Genomic DNA, 20,664 nt, shown 5'->3' with positions numbered 1-20,664 from the left:
TCTCAAAAGCTATCCCATGTGCAATTTATACGCATAAAAAGCTATTCGAGCATCTCTGAGGGAATCCTGAACATTCTCCGGAAATCCTGACATTCAACATGGGACGGCTTATGATGAATATTTCACATGATATGGGCCAGCTTATGCCGAGAAAATTGCTAGAATTATCGGCATTGCAGCAAGGATGGGAACACTCACTTGCAAAGAGTTACACTCACTTTCAGATTACTCAACTCAGAAGCGTGCAATCAAAAAAACAATATATGGACGACTTTTGCCTTGTGATTTTGCCTAAAAGTTTGCAGAACAGAGTAGGGGTCGCACACGCATACCGAATTCGTGAGTGAGCTGCGAAGGCAACTCTCCACGAGGTGAATGTAATTTACACTCACCTCGTAGAGAGTCGCTTTCACAGCTCTGTCACGACTTTGGGATTAGTGAGCGACCCCTACTCTAAGTCAATTTCAAACCGATTGATTTGAATTTTTGTACATAGTTATAGTGTCTAACTCTATACAAAATTTCAAATCAATCGGTTTGAAGTTGACTTAGTTATAGCGGCAAGTGCCCAAAAGAGGTACACCTGCCCAAATGGTACAAGACCCTATGCTGCACACGGCAACATACTTCAGCAAATCCTCTGTACCTATTAGATGGAATTGCTTTAGCAAATTCTCTGCAGTAGTGCTAATATTTCAAATTGGTCATTTTTTTCTTATAAATTCAGCCATTTCTGGGTAATTTTTGTATTCTTTCGAATATTTTCCACATTTCAATTTATTTTGTCATTTATACAGAGAATTTCTGGATAAACTGCAAAAAGTTTCTGCAGTATCTATCAGAATTCCTTCAAAAAATTGTGGAATTTTCATTTGAAAATCGTTCAAGACTTTTCTTTTACCAGGAGTTATTCTAGGAAGCCAACTACTGTTTTCTAATAATATTTTTTCTTCTTGATGTAACATCCCCAGTTTAAAAAGCCTGCTACTTAGCTTACTGTTACCACTTCCATATTTATCAACTAAGATGTGATTCTTTTGCCAACGACCATTTTACATGAGTAGGATCATGTGGTAGGCACAAAGATACGCTATGCCCAACGATGTTAAGAAAGAAGCTCCTGGAGGATTTTCAAAGAAACCCGTGAAAAAACTCTGAACTACTGAAGAATCTCAGGGAAAGAATTCTAGGAGAAGTCTCACAAGAAGAACTCTTCAGTAGAGTTCCTAGAAGAATCGTAGTAGAAAATCTAGCAGGAGGCTGGCTGTAACTCCTGGAGGAATCAAAGGACGAACTCCTAGGCGTATTATGACATGAACTTCGTGAGATATCCCTTATGGATTTTTTGGAAGAATCTCTGGAACAACTACTGGTGGAATTGCAGAAACAACCTCTGGATAAATCTCAGGAGGAGCCCCTGAAGAATCTCAAGAAGATCTTTTTTAGATACTCCAAAAGGAATACCTGAAAAACCCCAAATTTTTTAAATGAGGTGTGTAGTTTAAAGACATCTTTGTACAAAAACATTATCTTCAATAAATTTGTTGAGTTTCAGTATGTATCTTAGGGCCGATTTCTTCACCTCGGCTTAACCGTTAAGCCAGGCATTCTCATACAGTTAAACCAGGTTTAACCCTTAAACCAGGGTGAAGAAATCGGCCCTTAATCCAATAAGCAAGAAAAAAAGCTATTGAAACATCCATCGATTATCATGCATTTAGATACACTTTGATAGGTAATTAATTTGCAGCCTTGATTTAGTTTGCCAAACATTCTCAGTCTCATACTTAGTGAATCATGCATTCATAAATAAAACGAAACAAAAAGCATAAATATTTTCTCAACAACATGCTCTTCGGAGTGCAAATCTAAAACTGTGCGAGAAAGCGAAATCGATACAAGCTATAGGTTCGTCTGTCTGGAAAGAGTACCTTCTACAGCGCATGGTCAGATTTTGGGTTTGTGCCTAGCGCTTCTACCATATATTTATAAACGGGTTAACTTATCAACATACTACTTATAGATATAACACCGACACATAGTGAATCACAACACCAACCATCGAAATGAAAAATTTACAACGAAATGAATTGAATAAAGCGGACAGGAAACCTTGTTAACCCATTCGATATCGGCACTTTCGTTGAGGGATTCCTCCGGGCCGTAATCTGCCAGAATGGGTTCGCCCTTAATGCTCTGCTTTCGGCCCAGCATTTTTTCACTTTTCACAATATGGCCGCCGTTTGGTCCAGCACAGACTCCAGCAACCACACCCTAGAGTGGGCACGGAAATAATCCAACAATCTTTGGCTGATTGCTAATGGTTGATTACTGTTCCATGCTGTTTGATTGAATTCATTTCCGAGTATTTGGATTGCAATACCGTTTCCTGCCTAATTTCAATATTTACATAACACTGGATTGCTCGTTTTCACCTATTATTGATTGCCATTTTCCAGAGATTGGCATTTCCGTTAATTTCACACAAACACTACAGTTGTAATTCTGATCTCAAACCTAATTTGAGTGATTTCAGTGTTACACTAAGCTATATTTTTCCTAAACTGTGCTTATTCAACAGTTCTTCGACTCAACTGATTGAAAAGCGAAAATGTATTACTAATCGATATTGCACCTTGGCATTTTGCTGGAAATTCGGAAACGGAGTTTGCGCACAACGATCTATATCTTTGGTATTATAAAACTCTCCCTAAATTAAGCTATAACACATGTAACAGCTGGAACCAATTTGCGAAAAAATCGTCCAGTGCACATTTTTTTAGTTGAACATTATAAAATTATACAAATTTAATCACATTACTATTGAATTGATACTTATTTTCACTTTTAAGTAAGAGTTACTCAGTGAAAAGTACAGAGCGGCACTCAGATAAATTCGAATGTTGGGCCGCAATTGACTGGAATTTATTTTCATGGACAATTATTCTGATAACGTGCAATAACGCTTATCAGTTTTTACCGAATTTCATTTAAATTTTAGTAGAAGTTGTTTCAATTTCTATTTCCATTCATATCGGAACCAAACTCTGCAACATATGATGCACTTTAAAACAAACCAAATGCTATGTAAAATCACGTTTAGTCAATTTTTCATCCTAGTGACATCTGTTGACTTGATTGGTAGTTAAAATTTGCTCCCGATGTTACGTGCATTTGCCTGGAAAACTGGAATTTTCCACATTCCCCATGTAGGCAACAGGTGTGTGCGGCAACAGGTCTGTTTATAAAATGGAGCGTTTTGATTGGCGCGTTGATTTTTCCAACGTTTTCTCCTGATTCTACAAAAACTCCCCTCAAACGGCAACTTGTTGATACCTTGTTTTGTAAACATTGTAGTAATCGGTTGTTGTTTGTAAACGTTTCTGCACTCATCAATGGAGTCGGCTTTCACGATTCTACTACATTTCCATGACAACGTGCGTACACGTGGTTTTTCGATGTACATGTTTTATTTTCATTCATAACATTTTGTATTTTATGTGTTGTATGGGTCGCAGTAGTCATACGCAAGCGCTTTTAAAGACCGGTCCAGAAAGTATGGACGCAGTAAGAAAACACTGGCATTTCAAAACTATTGATGACTAATTCTTTTTGAAAGCTACATCCTGTTGGACAACCTATTTTCTCAGCATTTGTATAGCAGTTTTTGCGATTCCAACAGTGTGTTTCAAAATACATGAACCTTCAGCGGAACATCATTGAAAAAATGTGCACAAACGATGTACAGAGTTTGAAAGGTCACTTAGGAAATGAACAAAATATGGTGGAAGTAATTTAGAAAATAGTGCAACCAGCAATTAGCAACCACGGAGGGGATAACACGTTTAAGCATATGCAAAAATTAGGTTAAAATAAAAGATCCTGGTAATCCTTGTTTGGATAAACAAATAATGAAGGTGTTTGAGCACAACAAAATATTTTCTAACTAACACAGAGCGGTGTATGACCAAAAAAGTTACCATTTTGAATTCCAATGTTCATCATGGTAAAGAACATAATAATTTTCGATCCTATAGTAAGCGGAAACAATCGAAACGAAGCCCGAAACAAGAACCATCGATCGGGCCCAGACAACTGAAGACTAGGTGCGTCCATACTTTCTGGGGCAGTCTTTATGTTGTAAGGTTTTTTTTTGATATGCACTACAGTTCATCATTTTTCATTTGCCACGATTTTACAAGCATAGTTTTTTTTTTCGGTAAAAACTCTCATTGTTAATAAGGTAATCAAGAAATCCCATTGCAATTTTACATATAAACTTAAAAGGCACAAAGCATCGAAACAAGCTGCACTTGTTTATTTTGGCTTTGCTCACTTGCAAAAAGAGGCATCTTTTTCAAATCGAGCACATTTGTTACGAATTTTTATGATTAGTTCTCTTGAAAACGTGAGTATAGGGGTCCAAGCCGGCCATTCCACTTGCACCACTGTGCAACCAATATTGCATAAAACAAGATTCTTTTCCATTTTTACATTTCGAATTGCTCAAGCGTCAAATGTTAGGTATCTGTTCATGTGATTATAAGTAACAAATCCCCTAGCAGGTACCCAAGTAACCATATTGCTGAAGCTGTACGTATTGCATATATAAAGCGCATATATTGGTATGCACTGTCCTACATTAACCATTAAAGTTGAATTAAAGTGGCAAGTGGCGCCACTATTGCTGACTCACGATTATACTGGTATAATCGTAATTCAAAAATTGTGGCGCCACTTCCCACTTTAATTCAACTTCAATGGTTTATATAGCGTAATGCATGTAAATATATGTGCGTTATTTATGCAATACGTACAGCTTCAAAAGCGTGGTTACTTGGGTGGTTAGCAGGCTTGGTTCCAGGAGGAGTGTAATATCATATAGACTATTCCGAGAATCACGCTTATTATTTAAATAGCAAAACGTTGGAACCATAAAAAAGTTACGTTATATTGAGTTACGTAATATCGAAGCTACGTTATACCGAGGTGACTGTATACAAATCAGTTGGTAATCAATACCACAAAACAAAAAAATTCGGCTCCATGAAGCAAAAAATAAACTATTTTATATTTCTTTCTATTCGAAAATTACAAAACTAAAAACTAGATTGAACTAATTTATTATACAATACAAAAAATGCTTTTGGGAGGCAAAAATATATCAAATCAACAGATTTATCATCTTGTTCATCATGCTATTAGCGAAAATCATATGTATGACCGCCCTCATATAGAGTAGGAACCGTGAGCGCTGCACTGAAATAAATTTTGTTGTCGTTTCCACCGAATCCATGGTAGAATTAAGAACTGTACCAACAATTTTCAATCGAATGCAAAATACTGTTAATTGTACTGAAACATTGTCAATATTACCATGCGTGTATTACTGTTGACTAAAAACATTCTTGGTTCTACTATTTGGGCATTGTAATTTCGACCATGTAGACTTGAATGTTGCGCGTCTTAGATAAACATGGTCAAAAATACAATGTCAAAATAGTAACATCAAGAATGTTTTTAGTCAATGGTACTTCACGCATGGTTATATTGACAATGTTTCAGTACAATTAACAGAATTTTGCATTCGGTTGAAAATTGTTGGTACAGTTCTTAATTTTACCATGGATTCGGTGGAAACAACAACAAAATTTATTTCAGTGCAGCATACTCAAGACCCTAACTCTCTAGGATGCAAACACGATTCGATGCAAAATCGAAGTTCTATTCACGATTCCACACTTATTCTAACTGCGAAAGTGGTTCAGTGGGGTGAGAAATGTGTAATATAAAATTGTAATGTAACGCTAAATAGTTAAATGAATTCTCTACTAAAATTTCTTGCCATCAAATATTCCCTGAATGACTTCGAAATTTCAAGATTTTTTCCAAATCAAATTCACTGGAAATTTTACATATTTTTTTGCAGATAGTAGCCACTCTTTAGAATTTTCGAAATTATATCTTGCGGAGTTCCATGTAAAATCAACGCAGGAGTTTTTTAGATGAATTTTCAGTTGAAACATTCTGTAGAACTCTATAGGAGATATTTGCTGGAATTTTACACAATGTATTAGAAAGAAGTCCTTAACGAATTCAGAAATCAGAAATTTTAACAGGGTCTCTTTAAAAAATGACAATCATTAAGGCCGGACAAACACTAATATATTGAGAATCCCATTATTGGAATTTCGGTCAAATTAAAACAAAACCCAAAAGGCATGCTTACTACTTTCTATCCTGAGCACCCCTGGTGGGTGGTGCAGAAGGCTGAATTAAAAGTTCTTCCACAGACAAACAGACGTCTCATTCTACTCACTACTCATCGTTTCACTTTTTATCGGATAATTCAAATATTCCGTAGTTCGCAAATCGCTCGTTCATGGCGCTCACATCGTTTTTGCTCCTGTTTGACGTTTGCTTACTACCGCCATCTACTCAGTAGGTTTGCGTATCACAGCGTAATTAGCATTGGGCGATTATGTTTGCGTGACGACGATTTTTATCGCATTTTGTTCCAAGTGATACGTCTGTTTGTCTGTGGATCTTCATACTGGGCGATTGCCCGCCATCGCCTTGACGTGTAATCAGTTCGAATTTCTGTCGACTTGCTTTATTTCGTTGTTGAGGCTTTGCCGCTATGAGCCTGTGGGTCTACCTCTGTTGCGATGTCTTGCTGGGTTCCAATCTAACGCTTGCTTGCAGATTTCGTTTCCGCCCCTGCGTAAAGTGTATTCGAACCACCTAATCTTTCGCTCCCAAATTTATATTACTATCGGCTTTTGAAGACATCGACGATAGAGCTCCACGTTGGAGATCCAATTGTGAGACCACCATGCACGATTTATATAGCGCAGACATCTAATGATGAAGACCTGCAGCCGTTGAGTGTTCTTCACTGATACACACTAAGTTTACTGATGTACAACAGCACAGATTTCACGTTCGAGGTAAAAATCGGATTTTGGTGCGTCTACTAATCTGTTTGTTTTTCTTAAACTCGCAGATGCAGCGCTCGCCTTCTTGATACGTGCGCCTACCCGAGCAGAAGGGAATAACAACAGCATAAGGAGCTGTGTTATTTACGTAAAATAACTGAATAATAGAATCGGTTATTTATAAGTTATTAACATAACATATTGTTGTCTGTCATAAGCGGCAAAATAACAAATATCATAACAGAAAAATGTTCTTGGAAAACCATTTTAATAACTTGTTTTGTTAGTTTCAATAACATTTTAATAACAGTGAATTTGGAAAATATTTCAATAACAAATTTTGATATTAACATGTTATTGATAATAATCGGAAAGCAAAATTTGTTATATTAAAATCGATACTAAGTATAAATTCTGATAAGTATCAGAATATGCAATTATATAAAATTATTCACTTTGTTTACAAAACCCACCAATAACATGAGTAACAATATTTTAAATGATCGAAAAATAATATAGGGTAGATGCTTCAGTTTTGGCCAGCCCGGAGTTTTGGCCAGCCCGGAGTTTTGGCCATAGTGCGGTATTCAGCCTGTTACGATCTAAATCGGCATAAATTTATTTTTTACTAGTAGATTCTAATATAATATGATGATTACAGCTGTGAAAACCGTACATTTTGATTAAAAACTGGAAGAAAAAAATAATTTTCCTTAAAAAATCAGCTCCCATATATCTATTTTGGCCAGGGTGCTTCTAATTTGGCCACTCCCATAAGAAATACACGTGATTGGCCAAAATAGAAACCAAAGTTGAGAATATGGCCAAAACTGCGGCAATGCTTCTATTATGGCCAGTGGCACTTTTAATACAAAAACCAAGTATTGGCTTGATTTCAGCATTTTTCTAATAAAGTATAGATCGAAACCTTTCATTTAACACATTGGTAGTTTTCATTGGATTATTGGTTATTTTTATAAAAATGGTTTCCCTTAGACTGGCCAAAACCGGTGCCCGCACCCTATTCAGTTTTTAATTCATTCAAAGAGAATGTAAAAGAAAAATCATCCAGAAATTTCTCCGAGAGTTCTTCAAAAAAATCATTCACACATTTTCAAAGACACCTCTAAACCTATGAACAAAATCCCTTCAAGGATTTCTTCAGAATTACCCGTGATTATTATTTGTCCCGAATTTCATCTTCTGATTTCTCTGAAAATTTCTTTGAGAATTTCACCAGGTGTTTTTTCCGATGAATTCTCCAGGAGTTTTTCAAAAGATTTTGCCAAGAGTTCTAATAATTGCTCAGAAGAATTTCTTTTGGATTTTTTAAGAAGATTGCGCCAGGAGTTCTTTTGAAGACACCTCCAAGACATCTCGAAGTGTTCCTCCAGATCTTCCAAGTGTTTTTCGAATATTATTTGAAGAATTTTCAGAGGATTCATTCAGAAATTTCCGTCCTCACTGAATACAAAAATGGAACCAAACAAAAGGACAGATCTTTATTATCGAATTGTTGCTTTGATTTCAAAATTTGTTATTATTGTGCTATTGTTGATAACTTGATCAATAGTACACCAATAACAAAACTCATACTTCAACAAAACATGTTATTGAAATGTAATTGAGTGGATGTGTATCAATAACTTGATTATAATAAAATGAGATGGTCCAACAAAACTTGTTATGAAAAAGCTATGTCTTGATAATTAAATAATAATAAAACAAGATATAAAAACATGTTATGTGATTTTGTAGTTATTAATTAGATATTCTCCTCTGCTCGGGATCGATCTTGGTGCCACCATCGGCCGTCAAATACCAAGATATTGGAAGCTTTCAACATTCTCCACTGCTTGCCCAGCTACCGTTGAAGAGCGATTGGCAAGATCATCGAGCTTGCTCTGCATATCAGAGCGCCGTTGAGCTAGCTAACCCCACGTCTCCACTAGACATAAATGTCTTGCCATTTTGCTGCCAGAAAGAGAAAACGTAACAGAAATGATCAACACCGCTGCTTTCCATGCAAACAGCGAGAAAACATTTCTGTCATGACACATCTGTCCAGCAAAATGGCAAGACATTTCTGTCTAGTGGAGACGTCGGGTAAGAGAGCAACGTCATCATCCAGTTCGAAGTCATTCAGGTGGTGGTAATGGGCAGCCGATTTGGTTTACGATCAATCGCACCTACCAGGATCTCGTCGATTATGATGATGAACAATAGCGGTGATAGCATATATCCTCCCAGTCAACACATGATCGCATATGATGTTGAATAGAATGCAAAAGTGGAGGCGATATACGCACACTTTACACGTGATCAAAAGGAAGCATGTACGCATCTGAGACGAGACTCGCGAAGACGGTCTTCTTTTTCTCCACTTTGTTATTTTTTTCATCTTCCTATCTGTGTTGACATTATGTTTTGGGCTGGTGGTTCAAACCAGAGGGATGACGAAGGGCCAGAATCATCTACCCAGCATTAAATTCAACATGGCGTCTAATGTTTTGTTTTGATTGCTTAATTCATGGAAAAAATGCGCTGGAAACATCGACGCTGCTTCGCTGCGACATATAATATCGTGCAAAGTGATAAAGAAAGAGAAACAATCATCAAAACAACGATTTCGTTTAAAATGTGTAATTTCTGAAATAAGCACTAGCAACACACGAGAAACACACCCGAAAATCAGGAGCAAGTTAGGGTAAACCGACCAGAAAGTGGGTACCAAAACGCGCCGTACCAAAAATGATGATGGGTGGAGCGGCGATGTACCGAGTTTGACAGCCGTGTCACCCCACAGGTTCAAACACGTACGTGACCGCATCACCTCACATGCAGTGTGACTGAATCCCATTCACGCACAAAATCATGTTGAGGTAAAATTTTGCATCGCCCACAATCGCCAAGCAAAGTAATCATTGAAATATTTTGTTTTCAATTAATTTTTGACAGTATAGGAGAAGAAAATGCTGCTCGGAATGAATTTTGGCTTCAGAATTTATCTCGGATAGCAACACTTTACTCATTTTAAGTAACGTAATCAAACGGGCTACAACTGACAGCTCAGTTGGGCTGCACTTGACGTTGCTTTTTTTCCTCTTCGCGGTTTCACATATGTTGCAGATTAATTAATGCAGTAGTTGTGCGGATACTACGGGGTCAGCTTTGAGCATCTCACCTGATATGCGATCGATCCCTGGGGCTCTGTTCGATTTCATGCTACGGATGGCTGTTTCTATCTCCTGCACTGATGGAGCTTCGGTGTTGACACGGGTAATGCGTCGAACCCTTAGCGAATCATGCTGAGGTGTTGATGGCGTGGTCGACACTTGAAAAAGGTTTCCAAAATGCTCGAACCAGCGTTTCAACTGGTCAGCTAGATCGATCAATAAATAACTGTCCAGACGTGAGACAATGACATGAGACATTGTAGAGGAGACGGATGTCGCTGGTGTTTGCGGCTTTTTCGCCTTCGACGGATAGGGACTCCGACCGCGCTTTTTTGTGCCGTCTACTTGAGAGTTTCACTCCCTTCTCGAGAGCCGAGTCGGCTAACACGAAGTCGTATATGATGCTAAAGTGGAGGCCACATGCGTACATGCTTCCATTTAATCGCGTGGAAAGTGTACGCATATCGCCTCCACTTTAGCATCCTATTCAACATCATTTGCGATCGTGTGTTGACTGGGGAATATCGTTATCATCTGCTATCCACTGCACACTGGGCCAGGAACAGAGATTAGCAAGACAAAACCTCTAGCACATTGTGGTTACGTCTTATCAAGTTGGTGTCTTCGGCAAAGTTGTTGGGTTTTATCTGCGCCTCAAATTGCGCTTGGAATTTAGTTCGTAAAACCGCCGCATAGGTGGCGCTGCGGTACTAACTTTTTTATTTCACATCCTAGAGCTTTGGCGTCTTCGGCAAAGTTGTAGAACAGGCAAAAATATGAATAGTTGTCGAAGACACTAAAACTGTAGCTCTTTTAATAACAAAGTTACATTGAATTTTATAAACGAACGACTTAAATTTTCGGTTTTATGTCATTATCTTGTTTCTCAGCCTACATGTTGCCATGGCAACAGAAAACAACAATCACAGTAGTCGAACAAGATCGTATATTTGAAATTGTATTTCACTCTTGCAACAATCATGCGTTTTGAGGAATAATACATACATTTGTCTGGGTATTACTAGTAGAAATTCCTGTTTTAGTGTATATGAGTGATATAGCGTAATCTGCACCTTCCTGATTTTGCCTGAATGAAACGCATGTAGGTTAGTAAATTCTCTTCTTGAATCTTTTTAAACATTCGAGACCGCAACAAGACGCTTCCACTCACTTCACGCCCACCGCAAATTCCAGATTGTCGTACATCCAAATAAGTTTATTTTCAGTATTAGACAAGTCTAAAGAGGAGCCTAATCTGAGCCCAAACGAATTCAAAAAATAAACTGGATCGGATATAAGTTAGCTGATCTTGTATGATATATATTGTGGTTGGCGTAAAATGGATGACAGCGTCTTTTGAGTCCCAACTTTACCTTTGTTTTATCCGTTTTCACGTCAAAACTGAAACAATATCAACTGCAACAGAAAATCTGAAAGATTTGTCAGATAAAAGTTTTCGAATTATTCATTTTACAGTTTTAGTGCGATTACAAAATAGCAGAATGGCTAGAGGTAGATTTTTTTATTTCACTAAAAGAGTATTCGTACCCTTTTCATCCTACGAAGAACACGGGATTGAAGCGCTGTTTGTTTTGTTTCTTATTTTTGTAATTTTGTTAGAAGTGAGAACAAAAAAAAACAAAAAGAACGGAATCGAACGGTGCCGTAATCGCTTGTTTACAAATAGGATGAATTTGGGAGCGTGAGATTACTTATGACACTTACACCCTAATTATTATATCAAGCGTAATGAGTTGACGAGCATCTTTTAAAACATTTCACCCGGGGCGATTGATTTTAATTTTCATATACTGCCCATGATCGCATATGAATAGGAAACCCAGCATATATGACTGATATGCGATCATAGGCAGTTTAAGATTCCACCTACTTCATCGACAGTTTTATTTTCTAGAAAAATCCCGCAATATTCCGCATGCTAATGCTGCTTTACTTCAATCATACTTAATATAATAAATATATAAGTGAATTAATATACCTTTTGTCCGCTATCTTCACAATGGATAATTTGTTAACTTTTATCTGATAAATTCTTCAGTTTTGCTGTTGATATTGTTTCTGATTTGATTTTAAAATGCATGAAACAAAAGTATAAAAGATACTAGAAGTGAATTCACCTACGAAAAATGCGTTTCATTCGGGCAAAATCAGGAAGGTACACATCGACAGCTAGCGATATAACATTCATATACACTAATACAGGAATTTCTACTAGTAATACAAATGTATATATTATTCCTCAAAACGCATGATTGTTGCAAAAGTGAAATACAATTTCAAATGTACGAACCTGTTCGACTACTGCGATTTTTGTTTTCTGTTGCCATGGAAACATGTAGGCTGAAAAACAAGATAATGACATAAAACCGAAAATTTAAGTCGTTCGTTTATAAAATTCAATGTAACTTTGTTATTTTAAGAGCTACCGTTTTGGTATCTTCGACAACTATTCATATTTTTGCCTGTTCTACAACTTTGCCGAAGACGCCAAAGCTCTAGGACGTGAAATAAAAAAGTTAGCACCGCAGCGCCACCTATGCGGCGGTTTCACGAACTAAATTCCAAGCGCAATTTGAGGCGCAGATAAATCCCAACAACTTTGCCGAAGACACCAACTTGATAGCACGTAACCCCAATGTGCTAGAGGTTTTGTCTTGCTAATCTCTGTTTCTGGCCCAGTGTGGCACTGCTTTTTCCGGGTGTGCAGTTCACCCAAATTATTGTCGCCGGTGGCGATGGAGGCGTTCTTGATGGCGCTCTATTGATCTGCTACGCTTCCATCTTCCGGAATATCCGCAACACGGCACAGTGGTCCACGAACCAGATTTACGAGGAAAGATGCATTCAGCGCCTTCAAATGATTTTGTAGACAAATATGGTCTTCTAAAAAGTTGTTCCTCATAATAAGGCCCTCTTTCCAATGTATATGAAAATTAGGGTGGTCCATATTATTTTCTAAGAGAATTGGAAACCAAACTTTTTTATTTTCAAGAATAGCTATATACATTCTTTGGATAAATTGTAGATCTATCAATTTTGAGCAAGTTTGCTGAAGACAGTTTTTTTGGTAGCTTTAAAATTGACTGATCTAGAGATACTTTTCTGAATTAGCTTAGGGTGATTCAAGAAACAGGTTTTCTGTCTTTAAAAGTTTCATTTTCAATTTCTCATCAAAGTCGCCCAAGAAACACTTGTAGAGCATTTAATAACGCGACGTTTCGTGCGCTGAGATGGTCATTATCTCTTTCGGTTCAACAGTTATGAGCGTTTTTCTTCAAAAATCATAGTTTATTCAAAAGGCAGACGGGCTTGGTGGTCTAGTGGCTAACGCTTCTGATTCGTATGCAGAAGGTCAAGGGTTCAATCCTTGGCCCGTCCTTTTCATCCTACTTTGTATCTTTCTATCCACTTTCTCTCGCTCTCTCTTCTCTACATATACAACTCATATATATTCATATGTTCATAGCCATCGCTAGAACCAGAAACGAATTGAAAAAAGTCGTTTCCCTCCCTTCCAACTCCCACTCACAGCACAGTGTATACATAACGCCTATGAGTTATGCAACCAAAGCGTGCTGTGCCGGTTGACCTTATTCACCTTATTCACCACACAATCTATCACGAACGCTATAAATAACCACAATCCATGGATCGCATCACCGACCCAACGGTGACTCCCAGATCTCCCATCCTTTCCATCTAACAAATACCCCAGTCCGTGCTGATTGTGGGGACGCAGAGTGCTCTCGGTCTCTAGTAGCAACAACCAGTACACTCTAACATTCCTTTCCCTTCCCAGCTGACTATAAGGACTTGGCCGGCGCCGTTATTGATCAAATATGCATGAGCTGCTAAAATTGCACTTTGAGAATAAGTGGAATGTCCCAGCCCCTTATTCAGTTGGATCTCAGTGCAACTGGTACCAGTTCAGATCAATCACGGAGGAGCAACCATTGACATGTATAGTCAGAATTGATCGAAAAAAAAATTGATCGCAAAAATCATAGTTTATTCAAAAGGCGATATTACGGGTTGGGGCAAAGATAACAAATCTCGTGTTACATTTGAAAAGGGCCTATCCCCAGAACGTAAACATTGGGAAAAATCGATGCAAACATTTTCCATCACATTTCTTGTTCGTATTTCACCGTTTTCGGATTTTTCAACATGCTTTTCGTTTTAATGACACAAGAATAGATGTATCTAAGCTTCAATAATCAAGTTTGCGATAAAAATTATCAAAAACGTATGAAAAATTATGGATAAACATGTCAAGCTAATTTGAAAATTTTCACTCGGTGTAAGCCTTATTGTGAGTCTTTCTAAAATTTTCTTAGCGTGGAATGGTCCTCCGAGTGAGTCCGTTGTTGACATCGTACCAAGGCTTGGCCGTTTTTGAGAGAGAGAATTCTCTCTCTCGGCGCTCGGGCCGAGTGCCGCTCGGAAAATTTTCGGTTGTCGGCCCTTTAAACGAGAGGACCAACAAATGAAAACAAAATTTTACCGTTACTGGCCCATTTGGCACACTGGCTTATGAATGATTGGGAAAAAAAGCAATGATCGGCCGTTTTGAAGGTGGGGTTTATTTTGATAAGATTAACGGTTAGGCGGGTGATGTTTGCACAGTATGTTACTGTTGGGGGATGCTATGGAAAGGTATCAGAATCGATTTGTTTACATTTTAGGGATAGGCCCTTTTCAAATGTAACGCGAGAAATATATTTTTCCAGCATTCAAAAGAAGAAATATTGTTATAAAACATATCAAAAAGTTAGAGAGGTGTTATTTTTGTAACTCAAGAAAGATAGTTGAATAGTGCCTATATTTTCTAGAAAATCGTCAATACCTTTTGAACGGAATGACGTAGCAACATTATCGGTGCACGAAAATGTACGTTTTTGGAACTCTAAAAGTGGTTCTTTGACGACTTTGATGAGAAAATTGAAACAAAAAAATTAGAGCGATAAAACGATTTGTTCTAGCGTCACCCTATGAAAACTATGGGAAAATGTTTAAAATTTGGACAAAACAGTTAACTGGGCCCCAGTTAAAAAGCAGTCTAGTTAAACAGCAGTCAGTTATCGAGCGGATGCTGTATCAAAAAGGCTCCGTCTCCATTTTCGGCTGATACAGATGTGGTCGATTTGATTTCCCGTGACAATATCACGGGAAACCCATGTTACTTTGTGCACTGATCGATGAGGAAAGAGCGAGCCCCCAATCACCATGTCATTGTGGCCACAAAACTCTGCAAACAGCTCATCGTTCTCGCTCATTTCTCCGAGATCATGGCGTCTCATGATGTGCTAATTTAGTCCGAGTTCTCGGAACCAACTTTCGCGCTAAAGTCAGTTGGCTGTAAAAGATCTCTTTGTCTTGCATTTCGGCAGCATCGGTTGGCGTGTTACATTGGATCATGATTAGGTTTGGAACCTGTGTTCTGAATCTGGCTACAATTATCTTCTAATCCACTTCATGGGCGCATCGTGGGCATGAGCGCTGAGCAGAAAACCATCACCACGGTGACGAGGAGCGTGTTTGCCTCGTAGGCCAGAGTATAGCAAAATTTGGCCCGACGCCAATCTGTGTTCTCCAAAGTTCGGCCAACGGACTTCGCTCAGTCCTAGTATCTCAATCTTCATACGGCATGCCTCATTGGCCAATTGTGCCAGTTTAGCCTGCTGGGCTAGGGTTAATACATTCCAAGTTCCATTTCTTGTCCGTTGTTTCGCGCTAAATGTCGTTGCCGTTGAATCAGTTCGAATCTTTCATTTTCGATTTCTGTAACGGTTTTGTAGTTTCGGGAACAGTAGACAGACAGTAGGTTGTTGGCCTAAAGTCCCCCATCCACCGTGATGGGGCTGCCATCTTAGGTATAGCTTCCGGTGGGGGAGCATTTCATACTCAGCCGTTGCGCGCTGGATGACAGGGGTTGTTTGAACCACACCTCCTTGGTGACAAGACGTTCGGGACGTACCTCCTCATTCTAGCTGAAGTCAGCGGGACAACAGTGCCCAGGCTGCATTACCAGCTAAGCACACAAGCTATGTTGGACGCTCCTTGTCGTCTCATCATTTTGCAACCCAAAAATCTACGAATAACCTAAAAAAAATAGATGTCCAATGAGTCATTTATCGAAACGACACTATTTTTAATAGTGATATTCACGTGTTACTAGGACGCCACCTACTGTCAATTATTCATCCATAAAATCGTAATGGACTATGTCCTGTCCATACTGCCGTGAATCGCATATCAGTCCCATCTTTGCTGGATTTCCTATGCAAATGGGACAGATATGCGATTCACGGCAGCATAGATATCGACAATGATTTTACATTTGGGCCTAACTGACATAATCAATTTCTCTTTATCTATTCTCTGTTTGTGTTATTACAGAAAGCAGGTATTAAGTTTTCCAATGTTTCGGTTAAAATCCGTCCTCTACATCTTGCTATAAGAACAGAAAGAATAGTTATTAAATAATTAGCTATTAGTTTGTTTCAATCAGGTTATTAGAGAAAGAGAGAATCGACCAAGTCAGACCATAAAGAACAATCATTGTCAATGTGTTTTGTGAACAGGGTTCTGTGAGTAAATCCTCAGCGAATGCAACTTTTTATTTGCAAACCATTGTATGCAATGCATACTAAGTATGCATCTCTCTCATTGGGATATTTTTAGGATTGTAATTCGACGATTTATTTGCTAAACATTATAATACAATTAAAAAAAAGTACTGATAACATGAGTTTGTCATAAAATTTACACTACATTGAGTGTTTTACTGTTTCCTAGCCGACGCCTTCTTCTCGTGAGTTTTCTTATGCTTTGCCACCGTGCTGTGATCACGGAAGGATTTGCCGCAAGTTTCGCAGGAAAACGGTTTCTCGCCGGTGTGAATCCTCCGGTGGGTCAGCATGACCGTCCTCTGGCGGAAGCGTTTCGGACAGAAGTCGCACTGGTACGCTTTCTCGTTGAAGTGGATCTTCATGTGCCGCCGCATACTGGTGTACTGGGCAAAGTTCCGTCCACACTGGACACACTGAAAGGGTTGATCCTTGGTGTGAGTGTTTTCGTGACCGGCTAGCGACACGGCGGTCGGGCACAGTTTATCGCAAAAGCTGCACTTGTAGTTGCGTTCGTGCGCGAGAAGATGGGCTTTCAGGGTTTGGGTGTTTCCGAAGGTTCTTTCACACAAGTCGCACGGGTGCAGTACGTAGTCTTCCGGATGTAGAGACTGAACGTGATCCAAAAGTTGTAGATTGTTACTCAAGGTCAGATCGCAAAAGTCGCATTTGAAAAGATTTATTTTCTGGGGAATATCAATATTAGATCGTCCATGAATGTTTCTGGTGTGGTTTCGAAGATTTTTCAGCGAATGGAATTTCTCTGAGCATTCTGAGCATCCGAAAATTTTCGGTTTGGCCGTGCAGTCATGAGCAATCAGGTCATCTTTAGTTCTGTAAATCAGATAGCAATTTCTACAATTATGCGGATACTCTTCAGCGTGTACCGTATTCGTATGTTGGAGGAAAGTGACGGCGTTCTCGAATATGTCGTTACAAACATTACATTGATATTCGAGGGTAACGATGTTAAATGCTTGATCCTCTGACATACTTTCCGAGATTTCTACTAGGTCCCTCATTTCGGAAGATTCGTCATCTGATATAATGTAGGACATATCTTGATGGTCCATAGTAATCAGCGCACAGTTTTGATCGGAATTGTATATCTCTCCGCTCGGGTGAACAATATACTCGTCTTGATTGACATCTTCCAAGCTTTCGGGGTCGGGTTGGTGATCCAGTTTGTTCAGATCGAAAGCCGATATTCCGGATACAGAAAAATTCTCGCTTCCACAAGGATCGTTAATCGCCACCGGTTCGTTGTCAGATTCTGATTCGCTGTGAAGTACTTCAATGTCATCCTGCTTGCTGGTGGAAGGTTCAATCAGGTCCTCACAGGAAGTTCCCTCCTCTGATTTGGTAATGTGTCGATCGTTTTCATTGGATCCATCATTGGAGGTTACTAACTGCGTGTTGTCGATATGTTCTTCTACGACTACGGATGATGTAGCTGGGCAATTGGCTTGTTCGTCTTCCATCGAAGTTGTTTCCACATTTTCGACTTTATTCTGTTTGGATTCACCAGTGCTTCTAAAATACAATAAAGGTTACTATACGAGCAGTTTCAACCTAAGACATGTCGACTTACTCAGCCAAAAGTGCATTGAATTTTCTATCGGCTTCCAAGAAAAACGATCGAACAGCATCGACAGTCTCGATTTTCCCCAAACAATCATTGCAAACCGTTGACAGTTTTTCTGTATCTGAAAACTAATTGAACAGAAATAAAATTACTAATTCAAAGTCGAAATTTTCTATAATAGGTGAGTGTAAATTTGAATTTCAAATACCTACCCTAATCTGAAACAGCTCGTAGATTTTGTCCCGAATCAGAAAGTCCTTGTGCTTTCCATAGAGGGAATGGATGTTCTGCAAGGGGACCTGTTCCAAACATAAGCGACAGCACACTTCAAACATGTTGTATGAATTGCCTTTAACTGATTGTTTTGGAAAATTAATTATTTTTAATGTTTAAAATTTTCCGGGTTTTACTCTAACAGCAGACTGCGCGGAGAAAACGAAACAGTGAGTGAAAGGATGAAGAGAGAAACGTCAAAATTGTTTATTTTTCATTTTGCCCATGCAGCATAAATCTGTATCAACATTAGAAAAGAACGCAGTTAGGTATTTATAGGATGCCAGTACTAGATTGAAAGTAATGAGCTGGCCCAAATAACCACAAGCATTTTTATATTATGAGCCAATTTACGAGACGTTTCGGATCAGCTGATCGCTCATTTCATGAATGAAAATTTGACAGGAGGTTGCGCCCAAGCCCGTGAGTGTTAATATCAATATCAACACTGTTGTCGTTTCGTAAAATAGACTATATAGGACAGATCGGTGAAGTACTAGATTTGTAGTAATGAGCTGAATTTTAGTATGGTGAGAAGGTCAATTCTCCGTTTCTGCAATGAAATGGTGCAAAAAGCGTGGGTATTATGATTGCTTGCCTAATTTGATGCTGTTTGAGCAAAACTTTAGATAACTATGTTGTTTATGTTGCAAGAAATGGAGAAAACAACAACACTGTTGCCCAAAGTTTTTCTCAAACAGCATCAAATTAGGCGAGAAATCATATAACCCACGCTGTTTGCACCATTTCATTGCAGAAATGGAGAATCAACCATCTCACCATACAAAAATCCAGCTCACTACTTTCAATCTAGTACTTCACTGATTGCCTCCTATTAGACTGCATATTTATCAACCTTTGCAATGCGAAAAACAGTAATCCCACACTTGTCATACAATAATCCTTTAGATTGGCATTATCAATGTAATGATGCATTACATTTTTCGTTTACATTAGGGTGCATTAAAAGGTGATATACGGTAATCCAATAATGGGGCACGTTCGGTGTAGTACTAGATTTGTAGTAATGAGCTGAATTTTAGTATGGTGAGAAGGTCAATTCTCCGTTTCTGCAATGAAATGGTGCAAAAAGCGTGGGTATTATGATTCCTTGCCTAATTTGATGCTGTTTGAGCAAAACTTTAGATAACTATGTTGTTTATTTTGCAAGAAATGGAGAAAACAACAATATTGTTGCCCAAAGTTTTTCTCAAACAGCATCAAGTTAGGCAAGGAATCATAATACCAAGAAGTATGTTTTCGACGTGCGTATTTACGATGCAGCTGTTCTCGAAGTTGATCGCCCCTGGCATAAAATCCACGCTTTTTGCACCATTTCATTGCAGAAACGAAGAATTGACCTTCTCACCATACTAAAATTCAGCTCATTACTATAAATCTAGTACTTCACCGATCTATCCTATGGTCCACTGCACGAACTTATGCTGGCATGCTTAATCTCACAGAAAATTTGACGTTTGAGAGGTGCCGACACCGCTCAAACGTCAAATTTCGCGTGAGAGTAAGCAGGCCAGAATAAGTTCGTGCAGTAATCCTTTGAGTTTAGATTGAGTTTGAACACATACTTATTTATAGGTTTGTGGTTTAAATACGGGCTAAAGTAACAGATTGAGTTGAAATGAGGGCCAAAGTAACATGATCGATTTCTCTTCATCAACTATCTCTTCTTCTATTAAAGTGACAATTGTCTTAAGAAGATGCAACTATTGAACTTTTTTACGTTTGGACGCAAGATCGCATCCCAACCAAGCGTTTTATGGTCACAAAATGTCAGTGGGGTGACACAGCTGTCAAACTCGGTACATCGCCGCCTCACCCATAATCGTTTTTGGTACGGCACGTTTTGGTACCCACTTTCTGGACAGTATACCCTAACTTGCTCCTGATTTTCGGGTGTGTGGCTCGTGTGTTGCTAGTGCTTATTTCGGAAATTACACATTTCAAGCGAAATTGTTGTTTTTGATGATTGTTTTTCTTTCTTTTTCACTTTGCACGATATTATATGTAGCAGCGAAGCAGTG

General features: G+C 38.6%; 2 protein-coding genes across 5 annotated transcripts in view; both read right to left on the bottom strand.

The window, feature by feature from the left end:
* LOC109415077 (sodium leak channel NALCN) overlaps positions 1–2,617 on the bottom strand; it is a 36,697-nt gene extending 34,080 nt beyond the window's left edge. The window contains exon 1 of one of the 4 annotated variants that reach the window (XM_062856012.1): positions 2,122–2,617. In XM_062856012.1, coding sequence (XP_062711996.1) covers positions 2,122–2,214 — 93 coding nt within the window. In that variant the 5' untranslated portion in view covers positions 2,215–2,617. Of the gene's footprint in view, positions 1–1,931 lie in introns of all 4 variants that reach the window. The other 3 variants (XM_062856011.1, XM_062856014.1, XM_062856013.1) reach the window with 3 other exon arrangements.
* Positions 2,618–16,812: 14,195 nt separating this feature from the next.
* On the bottom strand, positions 16,813–18,768 carry LOC109414126 (zinc finger protein 436). The gene is made up of 3 exons (XM_062860291.1): positions 18,562–18,768; positions 18,356–18,477; positions 16,813–18,297 (listed from the first exon to the last, which is right to left on the bottom strand). The coding sequence occupies exons 1-3, from the start codon at positions 18,682–18,684 to the stop codon at positions 16,920–16,922; spliced, it is 1,623 nt and encodes a 540-aa protein (XP_062716275.1). The 5' UTR covers positions 18,685–18,768; the 3' UTR covers positions 16,813–16,919.
* Between the last annotated feature and the right edge of the window lie 1,896 nt (positions 18,769–20,664).

The sequence above is a fragment of the Aedes albopictus genome, chromosome 3 (genome assembly GCF_035046485.1).
Source record: "Aedes albopictus strain Foshan chromosome 3, AalbF5, whole genome shotgun sequence".
Lineage (NCBI taxonomy): Eukaryota > Metazoa > Arthropoda > Insecta > Diptera > Culicidae > Aedes > Aedes albopictus.
Note: the sequence above shows the minus strand (reverse complement) of the source record. Positions and strands in the feature narration are given on the sequence as shown.